Below are 19,999 nucleotides of genomic sequence, written 5' to 3' on the forward strand. Positions count from 1 at the left end.
ATGAAAATCCCGAGATGGTTCTTTTGGAAAGATCGCGATCAATATCCTCTTCAGACTAGTCATTCTGAGCTGGTGCCGCGTCTGTGTCCTTCTGAACCAATGCCACGTCTGTGTGAGTGGACGTAAAAAGAGGTCGTTTAGACTGAAACATCCCGTTGACGACGAGGTCTATGTGGACAAGTTCAGATTAGGGGAGAAAACCGGCTGTGCCCCTACAGAGAAACCATATTGGTATTCGCCATAAAAGATTTGTGTGTATCGTGCAAAATCTAAGTGTGGATGGCCAGAAGTGGATTTAAACTACCGTCTTTCCGAATGCGAGTCCAGCGCCTTACAGCTGTACCACGTTGCCCGTTCTTGAATTCTGATATTGCTCCTTGTTTTCCTTAGTAATCTGATTTAGGTCTCATTGAATTCTGCGGCAACTTTCTCTCTCGAACAGCCAATTTCTTATTTCTTCTCTGCATAACTTAATTAGTCCTGTGGCGCACAAGGTACCACTGTAGACAGGAAACTTTCTAAAAGCCCTTGCAACATCTCTAAATCTAATCATCAATAGAACGCAAGTGAAGGTTTTCTGGCACTAACTATTGCTATAAATGGACTCTTAGAGGACTGGAAATGTAGTGTATCGTCCCATGACTACATCTTCCATTTATACTCGTAAGATTCGTCACTAACGCTCGTACATCTGTATTATACCTGTGTATGGAATGTATGGGCTGTTTTCCAGGCGTTCTCCAAGTCAGAGAACATTGCGTGATAGTGAATGTGTTTTCCATGCTTTGACTTGTGTCCTGTTACCTGGCCTAGGATGCACATGTTCTTCACGGATGGTTTCATTATATTCTCGCACGACGTTTTAGATTTGTTGCAATGAGCCCCGTTATGTATAATGGTAAAAAGCGTGCCCCGAGAACACTGCTGAACAAGGATTGGTGCATTAATGTTCTACAGAACTATGAGTTGCCTTTTCCAGAAAACATTTCTGCATTATTTGCGTATGCCAATGTGACAAATGGCGCATGCTTTCGGGTCACGATCTGTCTGCGTTGTATGAAACGCGATCTGTCTACCTCCCTCTCTCTCTCTCTCTCTCTCTCTCTCTCTCTCTCTCTCCCTCCCTCCCTCCCTCCCTCCCTCCCTCCCTCTCTCTCTCTCTCCCTCCCTCGCACAAGCCGACACTGATGTGCTCTGTTGTTAGAAGTCGAGCTAATGAATGTTAGACATCGGATTGTTTCAAGGATGGGGAAGGATATCGGCCGTGCCCTTTCAAAGGAAACATTCCAGTTCTTGACAGGAGCGATTTACGGACCACGGAAAACCTAAATGTGCATGGCCGGCACGGATTTGAAACGTCGGCCTCCCGAATCCTGGTGATAATAGACAAATACGATGTCAGCTCATGGAAATAAGCCAGACAATGTTACGCGAAATTAATACTTGTTCTGTAGTTTAATGTTCTGCTCAATACGAGCTTTTCATAAGTTATGGCAGCACTTCTAACAAAAACGCATGACATATTTCCTAAGTAGTTAGTGTATGCCAAAATCTTACGTATCCTATCAGTTATCGACGAGAAAAATAAGGAAGGATCGCATATTTTGTTTTAGCAACCATTTCGGAAATATCTTGGAATGATTTATAAAAACCACTGAAAACTTAAATCTGGAACAACGGACACTGACGACGATATTTGTCTTGCTTAACTGACCAGTTCCGTATTGCGAGTATTCTTCCCGTTTCATTCATGTTGGAAGATGACAGAATAACAACGCCGATATTTGTGTGTCTCTGTAGTAATTAGCCCGCATCTCGTGGTCGTGCGGTAGCGTTCTCGCTTCCCACGCCCGGGTTCCCGGGTTCGATTCCCGGCGGGGTCAGGGATTTTCTCTGCCTCGTGATGGCTGGGTGTTGTGTGCTGTCCTTAGGTTAGTTAAGTTTAAGTAGTTCTAAGTTCTAGGGGACTTATGACCACAGCAGTTGCGTCCCATAGTGCTCAGAGCCATTTGAACCATCTGTAGTAATTATTGCCAAAGCGATCGCTACGAAAGAAATACGTATGGGAATTCGGAAAGCTAACGCCTGAAATTTTGTAAATGATTTTCGAAGTGTAATTGGCTTTTTTTCTGTAACATAGAACCGCGAACCAAATAAAATTGAGCCAATGATGTTTCCCTGTTTTTGTGTGCATTAAGTATCCCCGTTGGTAGGACGTAATGTGCTCCTCACAGGAGGAAGGAAAAAATATTGCTATATGACAACCCGTGGGCATGGGTGTGTGTGTTGTTCTTAGCATAGGTTAGTTTAAGTATTGTGTAAGTCTAGGGACCGATGACCTCTGCAGTTTGGTCCCTTAAGAACTCACACACATTTGAACATTTTTTTGACATCCCGTCAACGAAAAGCTTACTAGAAACGGAGCACAAGATCAGATTGGAGAGCTATTGGGAAACAAACCGATCGCATTTTCAAAGGGACCATTTACGGTAAGCTATTTAGGGCAAACACGAAAAAAACCTAAATCTGGATGGCTCGACGCCGATTCGGTTCGCTGCCATCCCGAATGCGAGTCCAGTGTTTTACGCCCTTGCCTCACCTCTTCAAGTGCGCATCCTATCCCAATCCAGATAGTACAACTGTTTAGTAGACATGCTGTAATGTCTGTGTAAACAAGTGTCACAACTGGGTTATTCATGACCGAATCTCTGCAAGTATTGGTAGTTTGTGACAGGTTAACTCTGTTCCACACTGTAGGCCGAACCCAGAGATATGCGTTTTGCGTATTGTTTCATCAGAGAACAGTCTAGAGAGACCGAAAGGCACTAATTTGTCCCCGTTCCTCCCGAGTTAAGTTAAAGTGAGTCGGTCCGTCTGTTGTATTCTGCTGCCTCATTGGGAATAGCAACCGCCAGAAAAGACAGCTGTCGGTGTTTGACTGCTCACGAATGATCAATACAACATGCAGCGTGTCCCAAGCCTTTAAGATCAAAATTACAGAGCTCACAGATGATTGTAATTACTCTGAGATAAGGAGCCAAGAGCCGGAAAGCAATATTTAGTAGTTTTGGTCCCATTACTGACTTACATCTCATAACGAAAAGTTAAGTTCATAGCAAATGTTCAAAGTGATGACTGCCAGCCATAATCCACACACCACAACGAAATCCGTAGACGGAACTGAATTCTAGATTCAAAATTACTTGCGATTTTCTTCTGTGTGGGCAGCACAGTCTTGATAAATTTCAGGAAATACATTTTTCCACCGGGCTGTAGTTTAAAACTGAACTTTATTCAGCACAACTAGTTTTGGGCATAGTTCATTTTCAAGTATATCTGTAACAGATGTGGATACAGCGTTTTCGTCTTGTCATGCAAAAGTCGCATGTGTGATGAGGTGAGAACGATGTGTCCACATCTGTTATAGATAGTGAAAATGGGCCATGCCCGAAACTAGTTGTGTTGAATAAAGTTCAGCTTCCAAGACAGATTCTACTTTGCAAATAATTCTTTTTCAATAACCTTGACCAGGTCTCTGAAACTTGAACGGCGCAGTTTCTTGTACGTTTGTATCCACGGTGATACATTCCTTCCAGCTAGGATTACGCCTGTTGCGAAACTTTTCTCTGTACATTTTTTCGTTCAAAAAAATGTTCAAATGTTGTGAAATCTTATGGGACTTAACTGGTAAGGTCATCAGTCCCTAAGCTTTCACACTACTTAACCTAAATTATCCTAAGGACAAACGCACGCCCATGCCCGAGGGAGGACTCGAACCTCCGCCGGCACCAGCCTCACAGTCCATGACTGCAGCGCCCAAGACCTCTCGGCTAATCCCGCGCGGCCATTTTTTCGTCTTTCCTGGCCGTGCATCGTGTTGCACCATGCATTAAGTGTATGTATACAAATTTCTGCAACGCTGAATGCCCTACTTCGACAGAAAGCCATAAACGGTAAACGGCGGCAAATTTCACCACGGACAGAGGCATCGCAGACGATAGTGTATTGATTTTAAAGGTAGCGCCACCAACAATGCTGCGGCAAGCAGTCGTGTATAAGGAAACATACGAGGCTTAAAAACATCTGCCTTACACGCATTGCTCATTATGGACCACATACCGTCTGAAATATTACTTCTGAATCTGTTCCTTATCTCAAAATACTCAGTTTGGGTAACTGGGTAGCGTAGCTATGACCCTAGAGGTTTGAGACCCGCTATATATTCCGCAAAGAATATCGTCTCCCCATCTTGTTATCGGTCCATATACTCGAATATTGTTACTCCTAGTTTGATAACTTTTTATCGGTGGTGCAGGTTGAGTACTTGCACTATAAGAAACCTTGTCGAAGACTGACCTACGGCCATATCATTTTCTGACTAGCTAGTTTATAATGTCAACTTCGATATCTTTATCGTTCCATTCGAATCCAGGAGGATACCTTGTGTATTTCACTCTTAAACTGCACCCTGTGGAGAAGTAAACTACATAAATATGATCAACCAGTCACACATGGCCTTGCGCGGAGTGGGCAGTCGTCGGAAGCTATCGGGTCAGCTGATTATGTTCTATCAACGCTGAGTCGACCGCGGGCGTCAGTTGGCTGGCAGAACAACTTGATAAACAACTGACATGTGCTGCGTGCATGGTGCCGGGGGCCAGTCTTTTTGAGTACAGTTTCCGCTGTGTTTCGGAGTGGGATCTACCGACAATGCGGTTCTTGCTACGGAAACTTGTGGTTCTGAGAAAAGTGAGTGCCGATAGTGGGAGCCATGTTTTTCTGCTGTTCACGTTCACCCTGATGGCGACTGAGTAAAACCTTAGTATTGCTGCGTGCACGGTAAGTGCACACAACCTGTTTTTGCCTCTCTTACAATATAATACAAAATGTTGTGCAGAAATCTAAATAGCTTACAGTGAGATCGTAATAAATTTCCAGTTTAGGAATGCATAATGTAGGCGAAATCCTGACTGGCGCCATAGCCCACTTCGCTGCGCGCTGGCTTCCATTACAAAAACCGTGAATCTTCCGCGGCAAGAATCGTGAATCCTAGCGGTGGGTAGTGTCCGTTGGTCTGGTACATCTGCCCCTGAGGATGGGTTTCAGGCAGCCTTGTATTGTCTAGTTTAGGCAAACGGCTGGCGCCTTAGAAAATATGATACGCAAACAGTTAAAATATGATGACAAACAGTTAAAAAACGATGTCACACGTAACAAAGTTTACGTGATTCACAGACGACAGATGGTGCACAAGACTTGCCTCCATTGGATTAAAAGACCACTGACATCCAGAGACAAAGACAAAATAAATTTGTCAAATTACGAAAACAATAAACCCCGTACGAAATGGAAAGAAATAATCTAGGAAGAAAACCAATGCCCGCAAATATCGGGAAGACAACTGTCTTTATTAATCAATCAATTTTTTTCAAATACTCGTATGCGTTTTCGGTATATGTTATATGAATTAAAGTGCCCCGCCGCGTTTTTCAGTGAAGCCTTAATTTCAGGAAGTACTATAAGGTTTTTGATAAGATTTTCACTAATAGACAGACTGATTCAGGGGGAAGTTTTGTGTGTATAATATACTACCCCCAAGACGGAAAGTCGTCCGGCCGTAGACTCTTAGTGCTATCCGTGCAAGCCAGAGCAGGTCGCTAGTTTTTAAATAAGGCTAAACACAGAGTACCTATACGACAAAATGAGAGCAGAAAAGAAGCGAATAATGTGAGCAAGCAGGACGCCTAGCACTTAATAATGATATTTAGGTATTGTTAGACCAGATATATTTAGCAATAACGCGATCGCATGAAACAACTAGTTTACTGTTACCCATCACTATTTATTAATTTCCACGACGCGTTACAGTAGTTGAAATCTACATTATCAAGTAGATTTATGTGGATTATTACAGCATGTATGTGTTGTATTATGACTTTGGTTTAACTTCTGACGACACTGTCTTGTAGAATGTACATAGCTTATAATTAGTTACGTGGAGGTCTTGCACTGAAAGCTTGAACGAATATATAAATATGAAAGCAAAAATAAAAATAACTCCAGCTCCAGCGTCCACAAGCTGCTTTTCCTGTCATGTTATATCACATATCAACATCACACTTTGTAAACACTGAAAGGATCAAGGGTGGCATGTAAAATGTAATAACTGCGAAAAACACATTGCAAAACAAAACACATAGCATATGAAATAATTATGTCATCAAGTGTGTGTGTGTGTGTGTGTGTGTTATCATTTCGAATGGACTCTGTTTGTTGTCTTCGGCGTTTGTATATTTGGAGTGTTTCAATGATGTTTAGTTTTTCGCCTTTAGCCTGGATGAGTAGAATGCATGACACTTCGTATTTAGCAAGAATTAGTAAGCACAAATATCATTTGAGGCATGTTAGAACCAGTCGCAATTAGTAATGTCCAGGTTGTGCAGGTACACCCAAAAAGAGGATAGGATACCTTCGAATGCCTCTTGTATAACATGAATCAATATTTGAATAGTATTCATCATATGCTTTCTCTAAGTGGTCCAAGTCTCAGAACCTTGAAGTTGCTAAGTGTCTCCGTGGCTGTCTAGATATACTACTTCATTTGAACGCTTTTAATATTTATACAAGTTGTCTGAAGGCAGCACTGCTGCATCTGAGATTATTTTGGATCTCTGCGTCTGTGTTTTCATTTTACAAAGATATATTCCAAGATAAAGTGATCAGTATCTCACAAAATCTGTCAGTCTGTCATAGCAGGAGAGAGCCCACTGATTATTGGTGCAGGCTGATGAAAGACTGTTGTGTTAAGTACTGTTAAGTACCAACTAAAATACTATTCTCAACAAGGCTTCTCTTCATAGCATCACTCTTTTGGTAAAAGCATGTGCTCGTCTTGCGTCTGGTTAACTTGTCACTTTGCTTGTTTTTTATACGAACTCAAACATGAGTGCTTGAAAACGACAAACAAGCCTATTTATACGGATAGAAAAGGTTCGAAACGTAATCCCAATCGTGCAAAACACGCTTTCATTAGCAAACGGAAACATATTAATCGATATAATATCGTCAAAAGGAGAGTGTTCCGACATGGGCGAAAAAAATGTCAAATATACGGTGCTTGCATTACCAATTAAAGATTTGTTTAATTTCAAGATTAAAAAATACAAGTTGAAACTTTGAACGCTTGTGTTTTCAAACCAATGTTTTTCAAGTTGGAGCTATAACTCATGGAAATATAGATGCAATCACACTATACCTTCTTGTAACTTGTGAGTCGGCGCGTTTTATCTCTGTAGTACGTAGAATCTTTGCGACATATTTTAATTTAAATTTTTGAAGCACCGTTTTTAAAACGACTTTTTTGTCGAAAAACTGACTTATTTCACCATGCCGTCATTTTGTTTAAAAACATTTTTTTAAAAATATCCCTACGTTCTACGTTAGACAGTGTCATCACTTTCAAAGCAGTTTTTGAGGTTTTGATTTAGGTTGAAAATTGTGGCGTTCAGAGCTCCCACCAACTGCCCTCGCACTCCGCGAAGGCCATTCGTCGATGCCGTATAGTGTCCAGTGCGTGCAAGTTTTTTACTTAAAAAAAATCCATTAAACAACCTCAAAGGTGTGCAATGAACACGAAAGTCAATGTTGTAATATGTTTGTTATTTTATTGGACAAATCGTTAATACCGGTTCCAAAACCGAGCGTCACCCTGGTCTACCATCTTAAGAAAACGTACGTCTTCGATAAGCAGAAAATCATTTCGCCATTAGGCAAATCCGAAGTTGATACTGCCTTCCAAAAGTGCCGTCTCACGCATTCTAGAACAGAAAATGTCGAAGGATGGCTTTCCATTTCTTTACTCTCTTACTTCAAAAGATTTAATCGATTGGTTGAGCTTTAACATAATTGGCAGAATCAGTTCTAGTGTTCTCAGTAACACCTCAGCTGAGACACATAGGCTGCATAACAATTGAGTCAATGTACGTAAAATCAATGACGAGTGATTTCTTCTTCAACGGAGTTGCGCGTAATAGCACAGGAAATTAGAAAACTGCTACAGTAGCTTGCCGTATAGCCACCTACTCGTAGACGAATAATAAAGAGATTTTCAATCTGTTGCATCGAATGGATGACTATGATGTATGGTTGTAGTTCTGTTCCTGTTGTTACGAATTAACTTCATCCTCACGATAAAATCAAGGGAGCCGCCGAGTTAACGTCTTCGCCTGACAGATGGATCAACACCAACAGTGGCACATGCTCTTAACTATGAAACATGCGACTAGATTTGGGAGCTATCAGAGGACACTGACGCACCTCCTACAGCTCAGAAATTCCACGCTACCTCCTCCCGGCCAAATCTTACTGATGGAAATTCCACCCACTACCAGGACTCGCACCGACCTTCCCCGCTTTCAACCGGCACTGCACTAGCGTGAATTAGCGACCTGGGATACAGAAGCAAGTGTACAAATACTAGGTATTAGAATCTAAAGTTCTAATTAATAGTTACGAAAGATCTTTATTGGACGTTTATATGCAAGAAATTTGTGCAGAGCTTAGTTTTGGATCGTCGCCGCCGAAGTGGGTAACGTGGAGCGAAGCCCGATAGCTGCTCGTATATCGTGGGCTGAGCGTGCTGCTCGCGTGAAACCGGCTGGCAGGAGGAAGGCGAACGGCCTTGGCCTTGGCCGCGGGCAGGCCGCGGCTGAGGCGGTAGCGTGCTGCGCTGCCTGCCAGGCCACAGAGCTCGCAGCGCTCACCACTCTGTGTCACCGTGCCACCTCACGTCTCCAGTGAAACGAACGTGCACTCTCCGTGAGTTCTAGAACCTTAAGGGATCCACGCAACAATGAGGTGTACGGCCTAACTCTTAAGACAAAGAAGGACGAACCACGAAGGAATTATCCGAATGGAACGGAAATCGGTAGATGTGGCGTACATTTACAGACAAACAAATGATTACAATTTAAAAATTGATTTATTCAAGAGAAAGAACATCACGAATTTGCAAGCCAATAATGCGTTGGTCCACCTCTGACCCTTATGCAATCAATTAGATCCTTTATTGTATGATTATATGATAGCGGAACAAACACTCGTAGCAGTTACTTCTGTAAAATATCTGGCAGTATGCCTACGGAACGATTTGAAGTGGAATGATCATATAAAATTAATTTTTGGTAAGGCGGGCACCAGGTTGAGATTCATTGGGAAAGTCCTTAGAAAATGTAGTCCATCAACAAAGGAGGTGGCTTACAAAACACTCTTTCTACCTATACTAGAGTATTGCTCATCAGTGTGGGATCCGTACCAGGTCGGGTTGAAGGAGATAGAGAAGATCCAAAGAAGAGCAGCGCGTTTCGTCACAGGGTTATTTGGTAAGCGTGACAGCGTTACGGAGATGTTGAGCAAACTCAAGTGGCAGACTCTGCAAGAGAGCCGCTCTGCATCGCGGTGTAGCTTGTTGTCCAGGTTTCGAGAGGGTGCGTTTCTGGATGAGGTATCGAATATATTGCTTCCCCCTACTTATACCTCCCGAAGAGGTAACGAGTGTAAAATTAGAGAGTTTCGAGCGCGCACGGAGGCTTTCCGGCAGTCGTTCTTTCCGCGAACCATACGCGACTGGAACAGGAAAGGGAGGTAATGACAGTGGCACAAAAAGTGCCCTCCGCCACACACCGTTGGGTGGCTTGCGGAGTATAAATGTAGATGTAGATGTACTGATACAGTTGTTGGATGTCAAATGGTTCAGATGGCTCTGAGCACTATGGGACTTAACATCTGAGGTCATCAGTCCCCTAGAACTTAGAACTACTTAAACCTAACTAACCTAAGGACAACATACACATCCATGCCCGAGGCAGGATTCGAACCTGCGACCGTAGCGGTCGCGCGGTTCCAGACTGAAGCGTCTAGAACTGCTCGGCCACTTCGGCCGGCTGTTGGATGTCCTCCTGAGTGATATCGTGCCAAATTCTGTCCAACTGAATTGGTAGATCATGAAAATCCTGAGCTAGTTGGAAGGCTCCAAACGTTCCCAACCGGAGATAGATTTGGCGACCTTGCTGCCCAAGGTAGGGTCTGGAAGACAAGCAGCAGAAACTCTCGCTGTGTGCGAGAAGGCATTATCTTGCTGATATGTCAGCCCAGGATGGCTTGCCAAGAACGGCAACAAGACGGGGCGTAGAATATTGTCGACAGACTGCTGTGCTGCAAGGGTACCGCAGATGACTACCAAAGGGATCCAGCGTTGAAAAGGAATGGCACACCAGAACGTCATTCCTATTCGTCTGGCCGTATGGCGGCGACAGTCAGATTGGTATGCCACCGTTGTTTGAGGCTTCTTCAAACAGGTTTTCGGCCTGGAATCTGATTGACTGAAGTAGAATTGGCAAAGACGCATCTGGAGACGATGCGTCGGACAGTGGTGGGATACCAGCCTGACTGTCACCCGCTATACAGCCCGACAATCGGTAGTGATGGTTTACAGCGACTTTTCGTTTCGTAGCAGGACCCCTTTGGTTGTCATCCGCGGCACCGTAAGATGTAAGAGCATAGCGGTACGTCGACGATATTTTAAGCCCCATTTTGTTCTCCTTTGTGACAAGCCATCCTGGATTTAAATTTCGGCATAATATCCGCCCCCACATGGCGAGAGTTTCTACTGCTTGTCTTCGTGCTTGCTGAACCCTACATCGGCCAGCAAGGTAGCCAGACCTCTCCCCAGTTGAGAATTTTTTATGGGCAGAAACCTCCAACAAGCTCTGGATTTTGACGGTCTAAATCGCCAACTGGCAACACTTTGGCACGATATCTCTCAGGAGGACATCCAACAACACTATCAATCAGTGCCAAGTCGAATAACTGCTGGCATAAGGGCCAGAGGTGCACCAACGCGGTATTGGCTTCCTCAATTTGTGAAGCCCTTTTTCTTGAATAAATCATGCAGTTTTTCTAAAATTGTAATCATTTGTTTGCTGCCACATTTACGCTGATCAGCGAGAATGTTATGACCACCTATCTTAAAGCCGGTATGTCGTGGCATGGAAGCCATGAGGCCTTGGTGGGTCGCACACAAGTCACCTGCGCGCACAAGTTACTCAATTCCCATAAATTCTGGGTAGGGGGCGATGCACTCTAACGCCACATTCTATCACATCCCAAATGAGTTTGATCGGTTTCAGATCGGACGAGTTGGGGGCCAGCACATCAACTGCAACTCTCCGCTGTATTCCTTGAACCACTGCATCACACTCCAGGCCTTGTGACTTGCCGCTTTATCTTGCTGAAAAATGTCGCTGCCGTCGGGAAACATAATCGTCATGAAGGGATGTACGTAGACTGCAACCAGTGCAGGATACTCCTGGTGCCTTTCACGGGCTCCACTGGATCCGTGAATGCCCACGTCAATGTTCCCCAGAGCATAATGGAGCCGCCGCCGTCGTAGTTGTCGATGTCGTGATGTTAACTTTTGCACATGCATGGGTCGTCAGCTACAGAGGCCGATCTTTATGAGTGTTCGGAGCACTGTTTGTTCAGACACACTTGTATTCTGCCCAACATTTAAGTCTGATGTTAATTCCGCCACATTTCGCCGCCTGCCCAGCCTACGACGTCCGACATCTGTAACGGGGTGTGATCAGCCAACACCACGACGTCTGGATGCGTTTTCACGTTGGTTTTGTCACATGTTGAAGACACCACAGCATTCCTCGAACAACCGACAAGACGTGCAGTTTCCAAAATAGTCGTGCAGAGCCTCCGAGCCATCACAACCTCCCCTCGGTCAGACTCAGGTAGATGGTGCGCCTTCCCCGTTCTACACACGGACAGCAAGCTCACTGACACTACACCCACCGACGTGAGCCTGACAAGCATTCATTCCTCGCGAGGTGACGCTGCTATAGTCATGACGAATTTACGTCGATAGCACGTCGGTGGTCAAAATGTTCTGGCTGATCAATGTATATCTACCGACTTCCGCCCATTCGGATAATTCCTTCGTGATGGTCTTTTTTGTGTCTTAAGAGTGTAAAATGTGCCGTGCCTTAGTACGTGTATGGCCCTCCGCCGGTGGCACACAGAATGTCATAGGAATTGATGCTATTGCGTGGTGATATAGGATATACAACAGATCCGCATGGATCAAACTGTCCAGCTTGTCTTGCAGTAACTCTTCTTATTACTGGACAAGCGCCTCACACTCGCCGTTAGACACCCAAGTGGCGCATGTCGATAACTGTGTGGAAGTCAGTACTGTTGTAATGGGTAACAATAGTGTAAGACTTACAACGTGTCTGAGAAGTTTCCGTACCCCTGGGTCAAAATAGAATATTTTCAATTACTTAGCTCTGTATCCAACTGCTCTGTATGAGCACGATCGTGCATAACACAGACGTCTATACGTGTCCATGTCGTTCTTGACATCTTGCGGGGAGCATCTACATCTGTACTCCGCAAGCCACCTTAAAGTGTTTGGTGGAGGATAATCTTCGTACCACTTTCACTTCCCCCCTTTCCTGTTCCAGACGCGAATAGTCTGTAGGAAGAACGATTGTTGGTAAGCCTCCGCGTGAACCCGAATCTCTCTAACTTCACCTTCATGGTCTTCTTGTGAGTTTTATGTAGGAAAAGCTGTATAGCGTGTGCCACTGGAGTTGTAGGAAAAGCAATATAGCGTGTGCCACTGGAGTTGGCTGAGTTTACTAAACGAAACTGTTATACGAAATGCGCTATTCTTCTTTGGATCTTCTTAATTTCCTCTATCCGTCTGACGAACGATGTTACGGTACTGGTCGAACGAGAGTTTTGTAAGGTACTTTCTTTTTCGATGGACTACACTTCCTGAGGATTCTTTCAATGACTCTGTCTGGCATCAGCTTTATCTGCGATTATTTCTGTGTGGTGGAAGACTAATATACCTCTTTTTCAGCTCTGGAATCCAAATGTCATTCAGTTTCACACCCTCGTCCTTCCTATTGAAATTCCTGGGGTGTTTCAAAATTTCTTGGCATCCCTGTAAAACCTTTCATGATATCCACTTGTGGCTGCCAATAGTTGGGTCCTGTCAAATTGAATTGATATTTGTGGTAAATTCCTATGGGACCAAACTGCTGAGGTCATCGGTCCCTAGGCTTACACACTACTTAATCTAACTTACGCTAAAGACAACACACACACTCATGTCCGAGGGAAGACTGGAATCTCCGACGGGGGGAGCCGCGCGACCCTTGGCAAGGCGCCTAGACCCCCCCCCCCCCCCCCCCCGGCTGACAAAATAAATGCGATGGTCTCCGGGCTGCAAAGCATGTTCCGCCAACAGCTGATCCGTCAGTCTCCCCTCTTCTGTAATTGATCTTGTGCTTTGAGTGCCGTTTTTTGACCGTTCTTTTCTTAGTACCCACGTACACCTCCACACACCTACAGGAATTCTATAAATTCCTGCTTTCTCCAGAGGTTGGCGAGCATCCTTGGCCGATTTTAAGTGATCTTTTATCTTCTGTGTGGGTGTGTCGATTATTGCGATGTTTGCCGGCCGGAATGGCCGTGCGGTTCTAGGCGCTACAGTCTGGAACCGAGCGACCGCTCCGGTCGCAGGTTCGAATCCTGCCTCGGGCATGGATGTGTTTGATGTCCTTAGGTTAGTTAGGTTTAATTAGTTCTAAGTTCTAGGCGACTGATGACCTCAGAAGTTAAGTCGCGTAGTGCTCAGAGCCATTTTATTGCGATGTTTCTCATTTTCACGAGTTTTCCTACGCGATCAGTAACGTCCGTAATGAGCATCGCCGTGATTTCTACGCGGTGGTCTTAGCGCTTTTTTCGCTTCAGTGAACGAATTGTAAATTTTTGGTAAGTTCCTATGGGACTAAACTCCTGAGGTCATCGGTCCATAGGCTTACACACTACTTAATCTAACTTAGCTAAGGACAACATACAGCGAACGAATAACCGTTATTGAGCAATGCATTAGTGAGATGTTTTAATTCTGCGTTAAGCAGTCCTGGTTAGCAGATTTTCCTTGTCCTATTCGCCAACGTTTTCATGATGCCTCGATTTTGTTGTGGGTTGTGGTTCGAATCCCGGGGTGGGTAATGATCTGTGTGCGTGGGTTTTCGGTAAATCGTGTGGAGCAAGCTACCATCTTCTTTCTTGAAAACTAGCACGTCAAGAAAATTCCATCTCCCGCTTGCCTTCTTCTCAGTGGTTAACTGAATCTTCGGATTGATCCCGTTGAGAAGTCTGTGGGAACGATCCAGTTCCTCCCTGCCATGTCGCCACAAAACAAACGTATCATCCACGTACCGGAACCAAATATTTTGATTTCTGTTCGCAGAAATCCGTTCGAACGCGGCATAATAGCCCGGAACATTTTATTTATTATTTCGCTGCAATTTTCTGAATTTGCAACTTTTCTATATACAAAAGCATCATCCGCGAAAAGCCTCGTGGTACTTGAGACGTTATCTACTAGGTCATTTATATGTATATCATGAAAAGCAATGGCCCTATAACGCTCGCCTGGGGTACGTTCGAAATTGCTTTTGCGTGTGAAAGTTACTCCCAGTTAAGGATGACATTGTGTGTTCTGTTTCGTAGGAGCTCTTCAAACCATTCACTCAGTTGGTGTGATATTGCGCACGCTCGTAATTCGTTCTTTAGGCGGCAGTGTGGAACTGTCGCGATAGTCTTCGGAAGTCAAGGAACATGGCATCAATTGTATACAACATACTGACGCCAGGAACATAGGCCTATAGTTTTGCGGATCTGTCCGACAACCCTTCTTAAAAAGGGAATGACCTGCATTTTTTTTCCTAATCACTAAGAATGCCGTGCTTCTTTAGCAACTTACGACCAACCACTACTGTTACTACAACAGGGGAGAACTCTTTCGCATACTCTATGTAGAATCGTGTAGGTATCACACGAAGTCCAGTGGTTTTTCCCCTGTTGAGTGATTTGAGTAGAATACGTTCGTGCGACGAATTAAGGGAGGAGTTATGATTGCTTCGTCGATAATTTTGTAAACTTCTTCATTAGTCTTGTAGCGACGTTGAGCGACATGGGACTTGATTGTTCCTTATAATGAATTGTCTGAAGTGATAAAGGAAGTGATGAAGTCCGAGCCTCGTCGTGGCCATTTTATTGAGGCTGGAGATGTTCTGGAGAGTGCCCAATCTAGCAGCGTCGAAATTTTTTATCAAGCACCTGAATGCAGTACTAGTAAAGATCCGGATTACTAGCCTCAGATGTCATTCAAAATAACCAGACACTTATTCTAAAGACGATGAAGTAACAACAGACGAAGTATACCGCATCAGCTATGTAACATTAGTGAGATACCAGAACCTTCCACCAAAACAGAGCTCACCCAGCAAGTCAGTTCTAATGGGTGAACCAAGAACTTATGATTGTGGTTTCAGATTTGTCTCATGAGTTACGTGAATCATGTAGTGAAGCTCCTTCACAATATTTCGGAGAACTATTTGACTCTAGGCCAATAAAGCTGATTATTGAGAGGGAAATCTATATTCTGTGCATCAGACATCGTCATCATTGAATATAAGTATAAATGAAAGGGAGAAATTCGTTTCCACGCTAATTTGCATGGATATAATAAATTTGCCTTCGTATAGCTATTACTGGACTCACTCTACAACTATAGAAAAAAATCTCCAGTGTTACCAGTCCGAACCGATTTGAGAAACTCCGCAGATACCTTTACGTTTCGAATAATTCTGCCAGTCTAGGGGCAAGTTGGAGAAAATTAAACCTGTCTGAATGTTGTAGTAAGCAGGTGTCGAAAATTTGATGCAGAAAATGAGTATCCAATTGATGAAATTATGGTTTCTTATAAAGATAATAGGGGTGCTGGATATCTACCTTAGCACAGTCAGAACAAACCCCACAAGTTTGGCTTCAAAACTGAAGTATACAATATGAATATCCTGACAACGTAGCTTAAAAGAGAATATTAGACCGTCTTTCTGAAAATGACTTTTAAGAACAGCTGACTTCGGTTACTGTAAAGGCTTCTCTACTGCGAGAGCAATATATTATGTAAAAATTTGGTTTCTGACATATCTAAAGAAGAAAAATTTCCTTTCTTGATCTGACGTTTGATTGTGTAAATAATAAAATCCTAGTAGGGAAACTAAAATATTAAGTTAGTGTCTAATTTTGCAGCATTTTTCCGTAAGTTTAATAAACAGAACATATACACATAATACAGACTTTACTCATGAATAATATATTCTCATTCACTGTTTACAACAGTCTGCCGACGCTGGGACAACTTTTCGAATCCGCGAGTGTAGAAATCACGTGGTTTTGAGACGAAGAACTTGTCGAGCTATGTTTGGAGCGCATTTTCACCCGGAGAGGAAGTACCTAAGGCTGTTCGATAGAGAGAGGAAAAGCTGAAAATCTGTCGGCGCAAGATCAGTTGAATAAGTTGGGTGTGGAATGGCTCTCAACCCTACTCCTGTATAGTGCTTTTTGTCAGTCTAGTAGCAGAATGCCCTGGACTTTCATTACTGGAGTAGAATTGACTTCACCTATTATCTCATTACTGGAGTAGAATTCTCTTCAGTGATGAGTCCCGTTTCGAGCTGAGCCCTGATGACCAACGAAGACGTGTCTGGAGGTGCCTTGGACAGTGGTGGGATACGAACCTGGCTTTCGACCGCCATACGGCCCAACAACCAGGAGTGATGGTCTAGGTTGACATTTCTTTTCATAGCTAGACGCCTGTGGTTGTCATCCGCTGGACCCTTACAACACAGCGGTACTATATTCTACGCCCCATTTTGTTGCCTTTCATTGCAAGCTGTCATGGGCTTACATTTCAAGAACGTAATGCCCGCGCTACACGGCGAGAGTTTGTACAGCTTGTCTCCGAACTTGCCAAACCCTGCCTTGGTAAGCAAGGTCGCCGGATCTCTCCCGAACTGAGGGCGTTTTGGGCATTATGGGCAGGGTCTCCAACCAACTAGGGATTTTGACGATCTAACGCCCCAACTGGACGGATCTGCCACGGTTCCCTCAGGACGACATCCAACAACTCTGTCAACGCAATGCTTGGGTAAGGCCCGAGGTGGACCAATGCATATTGACGTGTTCAGTTTGTGAAGCTCTTTCTCTTGAATAAGTGATTCAATTTTTCTAAAGTTGTTATCGTTTGTTTGTCTGATTACGCACACCGCATCTACCGATTTTCTCCCATTCGGATATTTCCTCCGTGGTGCATCGCTTTCATGTCTTACACTGAAGCGCCAAAGAAACTGGTATAGACGTACGTATTCAAATACTGCTGCGACAATGGCAGGTTATGAAGATTTAAGTAAGTTTGGACGTGATGTTATAGTCGGCGCACGAGCGATGGGACACAGCACCTCCGAGATAGCGATGAAGTGGGGATTTTCCCGTACGACAATTTCACGAGTATACCGTGAATATCAGGAATCCGATAAAACATCAAATCTCCATCGCTGCGGCCGGAAAAAGATCCTGCAAGAACGGGACCAATGCCGACTGAAGAGTATCGTTCAAGGTGACAGAAGTGCAACCCTTCCGCAAATTCCTGCAGATGTCAATGCTGGGTCATCAGTAAGTGTCAGCGTGCGAACCTTTCCACAAAACATCATCGATATGGGCGTTCGGAGCCGAAGGCCCACTCGTATACCCTTGACTGCACGACACAAAGCTTTACGCCTCGTCTGGGCCCGTCAACACTGACATTGAACAGTCGATGACTGGAAACATGTTGCCTGGTCTGACGAGTCGCGTTTCAAATTCTATCGAGCAGATGGGCGTGTACGGGTATGGAAACGATCTCTTGAATCCATGGACCCTGCATGTCAGCAGGAGACCATTCAAGCTGGTGGAGGCTCTGTAACGGTGTGGGGCACGTGCAGTTGGAATGATATGGGACTCGTGAAACGTCTAGATACATCTATGACAGGTGACATGTGCGTAAGCATCCTGTATGATTACCTACGTCCATTCATGCCCATTGTGCATTCCCACGGACTTGGGCAATTCCAGCAGAGCAGTGCGACACCCCACACGTCCAGAATTGCTGTAGAGTGGCTCAAGGAACAGTCTTCTGAGTTTAAAAACTCCCGTTGGCCACCAAACTCCACAGATATGAACATTACTGAGCATATCTGGGATGCCCTGCAACGTGTTGTTCAGAAGAGATTTCGACCCCCTCGTACTCTTACGGATTTATGGACAGCCCTGCAGGATTCATTGTGTCAGTTCCCTCCAGCACTACTTCAGACATTAGTCGAGTCCATGCCACGTCGTGTTGCGGTACCTCTGTGTGCTCGCGGGAGCCCTACACGATATTAGGCAGGTGTACTACTTTTTTGGCCCTTCAGTGTAGATTTTATTAATGAAAACCGCATCAAAATCCCTACAATAGTTCCTGAGATCACACTGACAGAAAAACCTGGCGAGGGACTTCAAAATACATAATGAAGTAATCTGGAAGTAATTACTACAATTATCATCACATTGAGTAGTATTTCATTAGTCATAATTTGTTGTTAGTTTACCCTATATAGATAACGAATAGTGGCTGCTTCTGCCTGTTAATGTTCAACTTGACCTGTTTCGCATCCCTTCATGTTGCCATTCACGGAACATAAAAGGCTCATGTTTTCATGTTTTCTCCAGTATGTGCTGCCAAATCCTTGACCTGGCGTGACTTCTTGTAAAAGGATACGGTCCATTAACTTTAAGAATGCGCCCTCCACTTGCGAGTTCTCGACAGAGTGTTTTTTGTCACATACACCTGACTATGTCGCGCTCCGACTCGCCATTTGGCGTAAACTGCGATGAAGAGAGACAGAAGTGAGCGTGAGGTGTGTGTTGCAGGTGACGATGATGTCGCGGGCGGAGGGCCGCGTCAAGGAGGAGGTGGAGCCGCTGTGCTCGCCGTCCAACAGCGGCGGCAGCCTCTACTCGCCGTGCACCACGACGGCGCTGCCCGGCGACGTGAGTACCGCAGCCGCAGCCGCCACCGCAGGACGCCCCACACGCCGTAAATATCGCACACTCGTCGCCGCCGCTACACTTCTATTAGGCCTACTGCAAGCATTTCCGCTCCCTTTTCTTTCTGTCGAAGCAACCTAAACAACTGCACCGTAGTCTCTGTACAAATACACTAGACTCGTACACAGAGTCCACAAGCACTCGTTCACCTGCATTTGGTGAGACTTGGGTCGGCACAGTATCTCGAAGTTTCAATTCAAATTACCTTTGCTGCTTGCTGAAATAAAATTGAGACAGATCGATAGCCTTCTCGTATTTGGTAGATTTTACGTCAGGTCTCGACTGGAGGCTCACGACTTCTCCAGGCCCGCGTCTCTTCCTTAAAAAATGGTTCAAATGTCTCTGAGCACTATGGGACTCAACTTCTGAGGTCATCAGTCCCATAGAACTTAGAACTACTTAAACCTAACTAACCTTAGGACATCACACACATCCATGCCCGAGGCAGGATTCGAACCTGCGACCGTAGCGGTCGCGCGGTTCCAGACTGTAGCGCCTAGAACCGCTCGGCCACCCGGTCGGCTCTCTTCCTTAATTTGCTGGTAATTACACCGTTTTTGATCCCGTATGGTATGCTAAGCCAGCGTCTCCCTCCCGCTCTCTTCTCTGCGCCGTTCTCTTCGATGACCCTTCGTTCCAGTCAACGTTTTCACAGTTCATGCCAAACCAAGATGATTTCTTCATTCTTATCAAAAATGGTTGAAATGGCTCTGAGCACTATGGGACTTAACATCTGAGGTCATCAATCCCCTAGAACTTAGAACTACTTAAGCCTAACTAACCTAAGGACACCGGAGTGGCCGAGCGGTTCTAGGCACTACAGTCTGTAACCACGCGTCCGCTACGATCGCAGGTTCGAATCCTGCCTCGGGCATGGATGTGTGTGATGTCCTTAGGTTAGTTAGGTTTAAGTAGTTCTAAGTTCTAGGGGACTGATGAC

General features: G+C 44.6%; 1 protein-coding gene across 4 annotated transcripts in view; it reads left to right on the top strand.

Annotated features, from left to right (window-relative positions):
* The window catches only part of LOC124602602 (steroid hormone receptor ERR1), a 385,569-nt gene that overhangs the window by 230,592 nt on the left and 134,978 nt on the right, over positions 1–19,999 (top strand). For 3 of the 4 annotated variants that reach the window (XM_047136335.1, XM_047136331.1, XM_047136333.1), the window contains exon 2: positions 18,883–19,002. In XM_047136335.1, coding sequence (XP_046992291.1) covers positions 18,889–19,002 — 114 coding nt within the window. In that variant the 5' untranslated portion in view covers positions 18,883–18,888. Of the gene's footprint in view, positions 1–4,664; positions 4,840–18,882; positions 19,003–19,999 lie in introns of those variants that run through there. The other variant, XM_047136334.1, reaches the window with a different exon arrangement.

Source organism: Schistocerca americana, chromosome 1 (genome assembly GCF_021461395.2).
Source record: "Schistocerca americana isolate TAMUIC-IGC-003095 chromosome 1, iqSchAmer2.1, whole genome shotgun sequence".
Lineage (NCBI taxonomy): Eukaryota > Metazoa > Arthropoda > Insecta > Orthoptera > Acrididae > Schistocerca > Schistocerca americana.